A 12,722-nucleotide genomic window follows, 5' to 3' on the forward strand; every position below is an offset into this window, starting at 1 on the left:
TAGTTGAGGCAAGAAATATACAGAGCACATAGCCTCCACTTATTACGGCTTATATTGCATTATTATAAATTGTTAAAAAAAAGAGAGAAAAGCCTTTCAGTAGTAATTGTTACATTGGCTCTTGATTCTTGGTTACAGCTGCAAATACTCTACAACTCTGACTTCAACATTATTGGGGATAGTTTTTGAATTTCTTCTTAAATTAATTCTGTCCAAGAAATGGCTTCATCTCCTAAATACAGATTATGTACAGGGAGTGCAGAATTATTAGGCAAGTTGTATTTTTGAGGAATAATTTTATTATTGAACAACAACCATGTTCTCAATGAACCCAAAAAACTCAGTAATATCAAAGCTGAATGTTTTTGGAAGTAGCTTTTAGTTTGTTTTTAGTTTTAGCTATTTTAGGGGGTTATCTGTGTGTGCAGGTGACTATTACTGTGCATAATTATTAGGCATTATTAGGCAACAAACAAAAAACTCACTCTCATTTCATCAGTCTTGACGTTTCAGCTTGTGTGTCTTGTTCAGTGGTGGTCGTCTTTCAGCCTTTCTTACCTTGGCCATGTCTCTGAGTATTGCACACCTTGTGCTTTTGGGCACTCCAGTGATGTTGCAGCTCTGAAATATGGCCAAACTGGGTGCAAGTGGCATCTTGGCAGCTGCACGCTTGACTTTTCTCAGTTCATGGGCAGTTATTTTGCGCCTTGGTTTTTCCACACGCTTCTTGCGACCCTGTTGACTATTTTGAATGAAACGCTTGATTGTTCGATGATCACGCTTCAGAAGCTTTGCAATTTTGCGACTGCTGCATCCCTCTGCAAGATATCTCACTATTTTTGACTTTTCTGAGCCTGTCAAGTCCTTCTTTTGACCCATTTTGCCAAAGGAAAGGACGTTGCCTAATAATTATGCACACCTGATATAGGGTGTTGATGTCATTAGACCACACCCCTTCTCATTACAGAGATGCACATCACCTAATATGCTTAATTGGTAGTAGGCTTTCAAGCCTATACAGCTTGGAGTAAGACAACATACATGAAGAGGATGATGTGGATAAAATACTCATTTGCCTAATAATTCTGCACTCCCTGTATTCCTATCAATACCATCTGTTATTCAGAGTTTACTTCTTACGCAACAAGAGTCTTTTCTTAAAATATGTCCCAACAATATACAAAGAACATTTGTACCAACCTTCAAATATTAGCTTTAGGTTGAGTCTCTCTGATTACCTTCTGTATGTAGATTTATACAAATGTACTATTTTTGGGGTTCTACGTTTAAATAGATTTTTAGGATTGAACAAGTGTTTCACAAATGATGCTCAACCCAGTTTCATGCATCACATAATAAATGCACTGACACACAATTTCATCTCCTTAATGGACATAGTGAGGTAATACAACATTTGAAAAATCTGAATGCAGGTCCTAAATAAACTGAATTAACTCATTTTGTTTACTTGGTTCAGTGTGTCATTACAGGCAATTTGGTGCAATATTTAGCAAAAATGTAATGCTGCACACCAAATCTAGGGCACTCATTCATCATTGATCTTAATATACCCATAATGTTGTTGATGCTGTTGTTGTTTCAGGTACTTCTGATGCAGTTGCAAACTGATGCACCCACTGACCACCCTAATATTATAACAAACTAAAAGGCTGCTTGGAGAGGCTATGGCTCACTATAGGTAATCAGCATGCTTCCTGCCTTCCTGCCTGTCAGTGGCTCGGCACTGGTTGGCTGTATTCCCATCCCACCAACTGGGACAATTATATAAGACTTTCAAGAGATACTCATGCATGACTGAGCAACTCAACACTGGCCTCTAACTCATGCTCTCTCCTTACTCCTTGTCTTGTCTACTTAATGTTTTTTAGATGGTGAGGCAGATGTGAAAGTCCACAAACACATTCTGAAGTTCACCAAACATACCTCAGTCATGCCTGTTTAAGAAAGAAACATGCTAATGTAATATCACATCTGTTTGCTTCCAGTTTGACTTTTCAATACAGGAGTGTAAAACATAAACATCTGTACACAGACACCTCAAAATCTGGTACTTACCCCAAGCTCAGTAACGAGGATGTCTGTAATGCTGCCCAGAACTGTCACACAGTCAAAAATATTCCAGGCATCTTTGAAATAATTCTGTGATCAGCATAAGAGAGAGGGAAAAAAGAAGTACAAGAAAGCGAGAGAAAGAAGAAGAGACGAGACAGGGACAGAGAAGAACAACGAGCAGGATAAAGGAGAAAAAAGGAGGATATGAGGTGACATGAGGCAAGAGTGACACAGTAAAAAGCAGAAGAACATTGATGTGGCAAGGAAGCAGACAAAGAGTAAGGAGGGGAAGAGATAAAGATTGACAGAGAAATTGAGCAACGCAACGGGATGGAGCGCAGACAGATCACATGAAAATAACAAGCAAAAGGATGTATAAGTCATATTTAAATGAAAAACCATACCAAGGAGAAAAAAAAGTAAGAAGTAAAGAATTAGAAAATGAGACAAGGACAGAAAAATACAGAAGGGGAACAAGAAAGTGGAAGAAAACAAATGTCAGTGTAGGACAGGAACAGGAAAAAAATTAGATGAGACAAATTGACCATCAGTGAAGGGAAGCTGGAAAGATACCAGCACACCAGGGACACATTGTACTGCATCACAAGACTATAACATCCATCAAACAACACATACAGTACAGCAAAAACCAATTTGAATTTCTTTCAGTTTCAAAACCTTTTAAAAATTCTATTATAGCCCTCCATTTATAGATATATATACAAAAAAAATTTCAATCTATATTTGATTAGAGATTTTCTAAAGCATTCTTTCAATAAGTGGGGACACTCAAAGCAACGAGTCATGTAATACTCGGGACAAAATGCTAATAAGCCTCTGCTTCTTTGCTTACCCACATATTGCCTGGAGCCAAATTGTGCATTAGACAAGTGGAAGGACCAGGGGAGAGCAAGGGAGGCGGATATTAAAATAAACCACTTTGACACACACACACACGCACGCACATACACACACACGGACACTAATATCTCTGAGGGCTGGGATTATGTGTGCTTACGACATGCCTAATACGTACATAAGTTTATCCATGAATCAGAGCTGATGCTGTCTACTCACCACCCGCTCTCTAATCTTTGCTTCTCTTTTGGCCGCCTATATGTCACTCACTTTCATTTTTTCAGTTAATATATTATAATCCCACCTCTGTCCTTTATCACCTCCCATTCATTGTCAAACTATCTCGTCTGTACTTTTTTCTCTCATCTGCATCTTTTGCCGGTAAAATAACTTTATCACTGATTTTTTGTAGCTTCTGATTTGTTTAAATTTTTGGTTTTGTAACTGAAAAACAAATCATTTGATTATTGCCAACAATCCGAATAGCATTAGACAGTGTAATACATAGATTGGTGGAGAAAGTGGGGGATACAGGGTAATCTAGTTGAAAGTCAGGCCCAGATGAAGAGCTGTTTTTGGCTGTAAACGTTTTCAGTTTTTTGTTTTGTTTAGTATATGGGCATTCTGTTCATTTTAAATGGTAAAATTCATTCAATACAGAAAAAAGGCATGAAAATAAATATGTATATATGTTCTTATTGGCTTCTCATATTTTTACAGAGCAGTACATCGTCGCCACACATAAACCCAGAAATACTCACCAGTGCTCCAAAGGCGATGATCTTGAGTACACACTCCATGGAGAAGAGGGAAGTAAACACTATGTTCAGGTTGGCTAACACAGCTTCATAGGTGTCGGAGGCTCCGTAATACTGTAAACAAAAACACACATAGGCAGTACCTCTCTCAGAAAAGCAGAAGTATTTGAATCATTCCAGACTAGTAAAGGCTGCTTGTATTTTTTTTTAAGGCGCAGGCAACAAGAGCTAATGGTATAAATTTAGACGTTAAGTTCAGCAACTCGGTGGCTGTCTTGGTGTTTATGTTGTTCTGTGCGTTACTTATTCCTTGTTTGGAGCTTGCAGGCCTTTACCTTCATCATCAGCACGATTGTGTTGAGCGCGATCATCGCCATGATGGTATACTCAAATGGCGGTGACACCACAAACTCCCACATACGGTACTGAAAGCTTAGCTTGTTTTGTGGCATGTGGCGTGTCAGAGGCTTGGCGTTGATGGCAAAGTCTATACAGGCTCTCTGTCAAAAACAGCAGAAAAAGACATTTTCGGTTTGCATCGTGCCTTTCCATCATGCAACGCTCCAGTTTCGGAATCCTTGCTCACCTCATTCTTTTCTAAACTGTAATCTTCCATCATCTTGTCGCCTTGTTCCTGGAAAGTGATGATAATGAGAGCTACGAAGATGTTGACGAAGAAGAAGGGGAAGACCACGAAGTACACCACGTAAAAGATGGACATCTCCATCCGGTATCCTGGACTTGGGCCCTGATTCTCGTAAGTCGCATCGACCGAGTGTTTCAGCACCCTGAAGTGACAGTGAAGTATTGTTACAGGTTGTCAATATCCACACTTGCTCTATTTATGAATGAATATATTCACATATAGGCTACTCACTGCGGCCACCCCTCTCCAGTAGAGACAGTGAAGAGGGTGAGAAGGGCCCAAGCCACATTGTCGTAGTGGAAATCGTACTTCTTCCACTCCCGCTTCTGCGCCCTCACTTCGTTATCACGTTCGTACACCAGATACTCGCCTCTGAAAAACACAAAATCAGCACAAGGACTGAAAGGAAAAAAACTTATAAACGTTTGCATTAGGTATGACACAGAGGATGGAGAGGAGACACTTTAATCTTTAAGGATTAAACCAAAAGTTATGCAGGTCACCAGGACATTTTCACAGCGCAAGGTGAAAGGAGTTGGATTTTTTTTCCTGACCTGCAGTCGCGCTCAAATTCTTTGGATTCATCAGTGCAGTAAAAAAAACGCCCCTTGAAGAGCTGAACAGCAACCACAGCAAAGATGAACATGAAGAGTAAATAGACGATCAGGATGTTGAGCACATTCTTCAGAGAGTTCACCACACAGTCAAACACAGCCTGAGGACAAAGCAAGAGAACAACATAATATTAGGGGGGGTTAAAGAATAATAGATGATGGTAGATCAGGGTGTAATTTGTTTAATTTTCTTGGTTGTTGTACTTACCTTAAGGTAGATTTCATCAATAATCTGTGTAAAAGTGAAATATAAGTAATGGAGTCTCTTTGCTGCGCAAGCGTACCTTGAGTTTGGGAAGTCGTTTAATAGTCTTTAGAGGTCGTAGCACTCTCAGTACCCTCAGCGACTTGATGGTGCTGATGTCTTTTCCCTTGCTGTTCCCCCTACACGTGTTTACACACCAAAAACAAAGAAGACATACATGTACACACAGGAGAGTGAAAGTTACAAGTCTCAGCAGACTTAGTATACGCAGCACATGAAAGCCTTAATCCTCTCGATTCCAAAATGGCGATGGGCAGCCATTTCTTGATGGCATGTGTGTCCGAGTTAACTCAAAATCAATGAGTAACTACGTCTGGGTTAAGTGCATAGCAACGCATGCAGCATTGCTATCAGATTACGCTTTAGCCTTATTCCTAAGTGTGAGGATAACATCGTAGCTACATGCTAGAATTAGGTGGGGATTTATAACTAGAGTACATGCTATGGGAACAACTGATATCATTCCTGTCTGAATGCTATCTCCCTTGTGTAGTGTTTTGCAATGTATTTCAATGCCTTTCAAAAACACTAAAGCCTCAGTTTGCCCATGCGCAGTTAATGGTGAAATCTGTTCATGCTGCATTGAAACCTTGCTTTCCATGCTGCAGTATTTCTTCTTTTAAGCAGCAGTTTGAGGGGTGGAGAAATTTATTCTATAGAGAGACATTTAGAGAGAGAGAGTTTAGCTGTACTCTCAGCGAGAACAAAATTGTATTCTGTCGTAGGGCAGTTGAGTAAGAGGAGCAAAGCAAGGGGCTCTTCTGCTCGTCACCGTAAATGCGTTAAAAGTTTTAACACATTTTCAAAACGCCTTCAATTTCAAGCATATGCCACAATTTGGTAGTGTTGTTGTGCTTAAAAATGGGAAAAACTTTTTAAATGAACAAGCCAAACTCTCTCTTGATGACTCATCTAGTTAATTTCTATAAGCTCCAGGATTAGCTTGTTTCACAGCATTGTTCAGACAGCATGGAATCTTGTCTTGCATGGTTTTTGGCCAAGACAAAGATTTTATAAAGCATTTCCCAATGAAATGCTGAGCCAAACCTCTCTTTGTTTTTTTTCACTTTGGCAGTGTAACTGTCCAGGCACATATGCCATAGAGTGTTAAATTATAATAGACCTCAAAGGCTATGTTCAGACTGAAGACATGGCAGATTTGTTCCTTAAATCAGATGTTGTGATCAGACTTTCCTTATCTTCAAGTGTTACAGTCGGATTTGTGCTTCCAGACATTACCAACCTAGCTTTATGGGTTTCTGTGGTAACGCCATAGGTATCTCTCTAGCTATAGCAAGTAGCTTAAGATCCCTAGCTACTTGCTATAGCTTCCAAGGTGAAAGGTGTTGTTGTCCAAACTTTCTGAATAAGTTTCTGTAATCTAGACATGTCAAATACTGGATTTGGGCTGGCACTGTGTACAAGGCTGCAGGAGCCTAAAGAAACAATGCAGGAGTTAACTGATGCTGACTTTATGTAAACTGGCTGCGATTAGTTTAATAGAAAATTTGACTGTAATTCAAATGCCCTGATTTTAACAAATCCTCACATATCCAGTGTACAGATCAGGGTGAAGAGGTCACTGAAAGTGATCCTTAGGGGGGCAGCAGCTGTGTATACAGCTGCCTGTGTCTTACAGCTGTTAGACCAGATGGCAGACTGGTGGTGGCTGTGTGTGTATTTGCACACAACCACCACTAATGTGTGTATCTGCATGAGTGTGTGTGTGTGTGTGTGTATGCAAATCACTGTGTCTGTGTTTTTATCCATCTTTGGTTAAAAGTTTCTTTCTTGATCATGTTCATATCCATATTTATTGAAATAAAAATGTGTGGAAAAACCTGCAATTAAAGCACAAATATCTCCTTTGCATCTGTGTGAATCAGCTGAGGACCTGACAGAAGTTAAGATGAGGTTTAGTTGGGTTTGAGTCCGAGTTGTTCCATGGTGAACAATGGATTTAAAAAAAAAAAGAAAAATAATATAGACAGATACACATTTCAACTTTGACAATGGATGAATGAGAAGGAAAGAGATGTGTGATCAGAGAAACAGATACCAAGAGTGCAGAAGAAGAAAATGAGGAGGAAAAAGTGAGAGAACTTTACCCGCTGCCGCTGCTGCTCGTAGTCCGAAGAGAGATATGAGTAAGAGGTGAGAACAACAAGACAGAGGAGACAAGGTGGGATAAAGAAACAGAATGGGACACAGAAAAGGAAGGATTTTGAGGGAAACATCCATATGAGAGAGAGAAAGGGGAAAAAAGAAAAGACAGTACCTTCTCTTGTTAGATCAACCAACCTACTCACACATTCAGATAATCTCTTACATTCACAATTTACCCCCCCCCCCCCCCCCCAAAAAAAAACAAAACAACAAAACAAAACTGCTTGATGAGTGTGCAAGATTTCAAATGGTAACTAGTGCTACTCTGAAAATGATCTAATGTGTAAAACGTCATGATTAACAATTAAATATTCAAATTACTATTATTAAGGACCAGCAAGCCCACATATAAACTCATTTCAGGCACATAGCAGAGTAAACACTACCTGGTGAAAAAAACCATCTTAGAATGTCAACGTGCGCTTCAAGGCAAACCAAACTTGATTAGTCATCATCTCTGACTCTGAGCCTGTCTGGATCTGAACCTCAGTCTGACTGCAGAAATATGAAGGACAGCTGCATAAGTGGTCCAAGACACAGCAGCCCTCAGACCAGAATAATTTGATTAAGGGAGTGATAAACATCTCCAACAAGACTTCTGATCGCTTCAGGAGTGCTGTTTGATTTCACCAATTGAATTAAGGTACTATCTGGATGGGTAGGAATCTTTTCTTACTGGTTCCAATCTCCCATCAGCCATTAGCATGATAAACCTCTACTATAGTCAAATTGGGCTTGTTTGTTCGTTTTCTTCAGATTAAGGCTACATTATAATTCATACTCAACATTTCCACTGGATGAATTTGGTCTTGCAGAGAAGATACACAGAGAAAGAAAATTCAGCAGTGAAACAGAAAGAGGTTGGGACACACAGAAAAGGTGGAGACAAAGATCTCTGTATATACAAACAGAGAGACACAAATTCAACTAAAATGAGGGGAAAGAGTGTTGGTTAAAACACACACACATATAAAGATGATTCACAAAGAGTGAACGTCTTGACAATGGATCACCTCTACCAGAACCGTGGAGCACCTGCCATGTTCATGAGTTCTTAATTCAGCTGGACTTTAACAATGTACTACGGCATAGTTATAAAGTGAGCAGATAAGCTGGACAACCTAGTTTATGTTAGATTAAACCAAAACTATTTTAGCATAACTGCATTTGAAAGCTGGAAGGTTTTTATTAGTTGAGATTATTGGTAACTTGTTGGGTTTAACTCTTACCCACTGGTGGGGATAGACTGCTGAAGGCACAGACCTGAATCTTGGTGAAATAATTCACGACTATTCCCAGTGACCGTGCCAAAATTTCTAACATTTTTGCCATAGTTCCAGAGACTCTCATTAATTTCAGTAAACAAATTACCGAATGACAAAAAAAGCCTATTTCTTCATTTAAGCGTGCAGAATATTTTCTTCGGTATATCTGGAGAAATACCCGTGAAAGTGCACTGTTTCACAGACTTTTCCGAGACCAGAATGATGAGAAAACTAAGTACATTTTGAGTGTCGTCGTGATGTATGATAAAAAGAGGTGGAAGAATGGACACAAAGTGCAGAGGAGGAGCAGTTCAGTAAAGGTGGCATAAAAGATGGGTCATTAGGACCGCAAAAAAACCCCAACTGTTTGAGGAGATCTGAGGGGACAACGTCACAAGATATCATTCTGGGACTATGAAAATCCAAGGTGTCATCTTTAGTTCAAGTCATTACTCAAGTGTCAGTTTTATTCAATTCAATTCAATAAAACTTTATTGATCCTGAAGGTTGACCCCGAAGGAAATTGGGTTAAGGCTACCGACCTTTGCCAGCGCCGACTTACCCTTCTGACCATACATACATTACACAAACATCACATGGGGAAGACAGGTCAGAGAGGTATAAAGTCAAAAGTTCAAAATGTATTAATTTATTTGTATCACTTAGCTATTCCCATATTAATTTGCAGTATATTAATCGAAGACCTCAAGTGGTTAGATACAGAACACACTCACAGAGTCTCTGAAAGTTTCTCATTTCAGTTCAGTTTAAATAAAACTGTCAAATATATTCGGATTAATACAAATTCTGTACTGTATCACCTATTTACACTTACAGGAGCTGCTCAGCCTGGAAACCCATACTATGAAGCTCCTAATTCATAGTTTTTGTGTTGTTGTTAAATTCAGAGGAGGTTGGGAACTCTGCAGCAGTGTGTTGGTGACTTTTCTACACTGTGTACCTGCCTAACCCTGCTTTGTAACTTTTGTAAGGTCTGCCATATTGTGGTTGTGGTCCATTTTGCAATAATACCAGTTAAGGTTGACTGTGGAATATTTAAAAGGGAAGAAAGTTCATGAACTGACTTGTTGTAGGTATGGTGTCTTATATTATCACCATGCTTAAATTCACTGAACTCTTTAGAACAACAAATGTTTGTAAAGGCAGACTGTATGGCTAGGTGCCTGATCTGTGGCAAAAGCTGTAGTTAAAAGAGTGTGAAGCCCAAAACTTTTGTCCATAAGTGTATGTTACTGGTGTTTAAGTTAAAATGAGCAGAGCATCCTCCATCCAAGAGGCTCCAAGTCCACCAACTTCAATGACCCAACACAGAAGAATGCTAGGTGCCTTATAATCCAAGTGTCCAAAAGCTCATAGCAGTTTAAGCTATGTAGGTTTGCTTTCAGTCACTTCCACAGTAAAAACAATATCCAGTGTCTTCACATATTGCAGACCTGTGTAAAAATCTATGGTATATCATTATCATTAATTTGAGAGCACAAATATATTATGCGGAAACATATCTACTAGGGGTGCAACAATACTCGTATCGATATTGAACCGTTCGATACAGTGCTTTCGGTTCGGTATGCATATGTATCGAACAATACAAATTTTTTTATTTATTTTATCAACTTTTCTTCTGACCATGCTGTCTGTGTTGAGCGCTCAGTGGATGTGCGTTCGACTACTCCGCCTAGGCTGCACTGTCGAGTGCAAATCCACTGAGCGCAGCGCGAGCTAGCAAGACAGAAGCTAAGCTCGTTGCAACATGGCAACTGCCTTAACGCTACCCGAAATTGAACCTCCCCCACCCTCATTCAGAGCTGGCGTTTGGTACTATCTTGGTTTTCATGTGAAGCATGACCCTGATGGTAAGCGCGTCATGGACAAAAGTAAAACAGTATGTCGGATGTGCCACGCAATGCTCAATTTGTGGGAACTAGTGCGTTAGCACAGTTAGCTTGTTAATGTGTTAACGCCATCCAGCCCCACGCATGGGGCGATCCATGGTAACTTGTTAACGGAGATTTGCCGCGTTATGGCGTTAATGTCATTTTAACGAGATTAACGCTGACAGCACTACTGGGAACACAACAAATATGACTGCACATTTACGCCGACATCATCCTAGTGCAAAGACAAGTGGAAGCAGACAAAAACAACAAGCACGCATGCTACAAACTTTACCCGGATCATTTAGACAGAGCACATGATTCTCCTTATGGGGACCTGATATGTTTAATATGCTGCTGAGAATATAGCCCAGAAGAAGCGTATAGTATAGCTTTTATTTTGAAAAGAGCCATTTCTCTGTTATAAACTCTCTTTTCCAAAGATGAGTGATTTCTCGATCAGATAGATATTTTTATTATTATTATTTTGTTGTTTCAGCAACATTAAATTTAAAAACTGTACTTTTGAGTTAAAATATGGTAAATGGTAAATGGCCTGTATTTATATAGCGCTTTACTAGTCCCTAAGGACCCCAAAGCGCTTTACATATCCAGTCATCCACCCATTCACACACATATTCACACACTGGTGATGGCAAGCTACATTGTAGCCACAGCCACCCTGGGGCGCACTGACAGAGGCGATATAAATATATATTTATAATTTTAATAAATGACAAATTAAAAAGGCATGAACATTTTTTTGTATCGAAAAAAATATCGAACCGTGACACCAAAGCATCGACCCGAACCGAACTGTGAATTTTGTGTATCGTTGCACCCCTAATATCTACATATATGTGTATATATTATATCCAAAACATGACATCACATTAATGCAGACTTCTAAATCTATAAATTGCTTTATATTCTCACATACCATGCAAAAGCAAAATTCATGCTTTGTACCAGCATAGCACTTATTATCTACAGCCTAACTCAGTAATCAACATGTAGTTGTATTTTTATCTTTACAGCCATGCAAATCAAGTAAAGATTAAAGTACCTGCTTTGTAGTAGAGAACGTAGTTGAGAATTTTGGTGACCTGGCCGGGGTTTGCATGGGCCCTTTTACTTTAGAACGCCCTGGGCACTAAAGGGTTACAGGTGCAAAGGGTGGTCCTCACCTCTCACATGGGGAGGTAGATAGGGAGAGGATGCTGGGATCTATTTTATAATGTGGGAGTGTTTACGCAGAAGCTGGAAGGAGCTTGAAATAGGAGGAGCTTAAAAATTAAAGGACTGCAGGAGCAAAATGTGAACGTAAGAGAAATGAAGTAAGGACATGGCCAAAAAAAGAGGACAGGTCTTTTGCACTCTAAATAAAGGTAAGACTTGGGTTTATGGTGGAGGATAACAGGACACAAGAGAATGAAAAAGTGCCAAGAGAGAAAATGTATGCGAGTGAATGAAAGAAAAGTGTGTAGGATAGAGAAAGTAGAGGCCAAAAATCAGCCATGGTTGAGTGAAGAAGAACAGGGGACGCTGTACTCCAAGGTACCAGTGAGAGGGGAGAGGAGCGGGAGAGGAGAAAAGAGAGCAGAGGGGGAAGCAGGAGGGAGACTTACGCTAAGGCGTAGGCGTAGGCCACCAGAGCACCACTAACCACTATAAAGTCAAGGATGTTCCACAAGTCCCGGAAATAAGAGCCCTGGTGCAAGACCAACCCCAGATCCACCATCTAGAAAAGAGACCAAAAACAAGGACCCATTACAGCCTTTATCAAAAAGAGGAGAATGTTTGTCTCAACACGGAGGAAAAATGCTGATTTGTCTCACCTTTACTAACATCTCAAAAGTAAAAACTCCTGTAAAGACGTAGTCAAAATAGCGCAGAACCTGCACAAAGAAAAAGTGAGCATATGATGATTTTGTATTTTAGATAAGTGCAGTGTTGCACTTATTTTGCATCATCTGATATTATATTACTAAAGAAGGCAGTACTTTAAACTTCAAGTGTTTCCTGTGCATGTGTGGTCTGTGAGTTTGTATCATTTTGCTGAGTCTGAACACAGAAAATCCTGAATATTGTGTGTGCCACTTAATTGTCTACCCACTATAAAACTGTCAATAATCATTTTAAGTGCTGGATTTATATGTTCTATCTCATACTCTATATAGTT

General features: G+C 39.6%; 1 protein-coding gene across 10 annotated transcripts in view; it reads right to left on the reverse strand.

Annotated features, from left to right (window-relative positions):
* Nucleotides 1–12,722, reverse strand: part of cacna1aa (calcium channel, voltage-dependent, P/Q type, alpha 1A subunit, a) — an 86,092-nt gene that overhangs the window by 25,572 nt on the left and 47,798 nt on the right. For all 10 annotated transcript variants that reach the window (XM_085453937.1, XM_085453939.1, XM_085453940.1 and 7 more), the window contains 9 exons: nucleotides 12,379–12,438; nucleotides 12,169–12,281; nucleotides 5,234–5,333; nucleotides 4,890–5,050; nucleotides 4,567–4,707; nucleotides 4,276–4,477; nucleotides 4,025–4,189; nucleotides 3,693–3,803; nucleotides 2,077–2,160 (listed from right to left, as the gene is read on the reverse strand). In XM_085453937.1, the coding sequence (XP_085310063.1) occupies nucleotides 2,077–2,160; nucleotides 3,693–3,803; nucleotides 4,025–4,189; nucleotides 4,276–4,477; nucleotides 4,567–4,707; nucleotides 4,890–5,050; nucleotides 5,234–5,333; nucleotides 12,169–12,281; nucleotides 12,379–12,438 (1,137 nt within the window). The remainder of the gene's footprint in view (nucleotides 1–2,076; nucleotides 2,161–3,692; nucleotides 3,804–4,024; nucleotides 4,190–4,275; nucleotides 4,478–4,566; nucleotides 4,708–4,889; nucleotides 5,051–5,233; nucleotides 5,334–12,168; nucleotides 12,282–12,378; nucleotides 12,439–12,722) is intronic.

This window comes from Copadichromis virginalis, linkage group LG4 (genome assembly GCF_057382275.1).
Source record: "Copadichromis virginalis isolate Kocher_CV1m ecotype Utaka linkage group LG4, C_Virginalis_male_GT1.1, whole genome shotgun sequence".
NCBI classification, from domain to species: Eukaryota; Metazoa; Chordata; class Actinopteri; order Cichliformes; family Cichlidae; genus Copadichromis; species Copadichromis virginalis.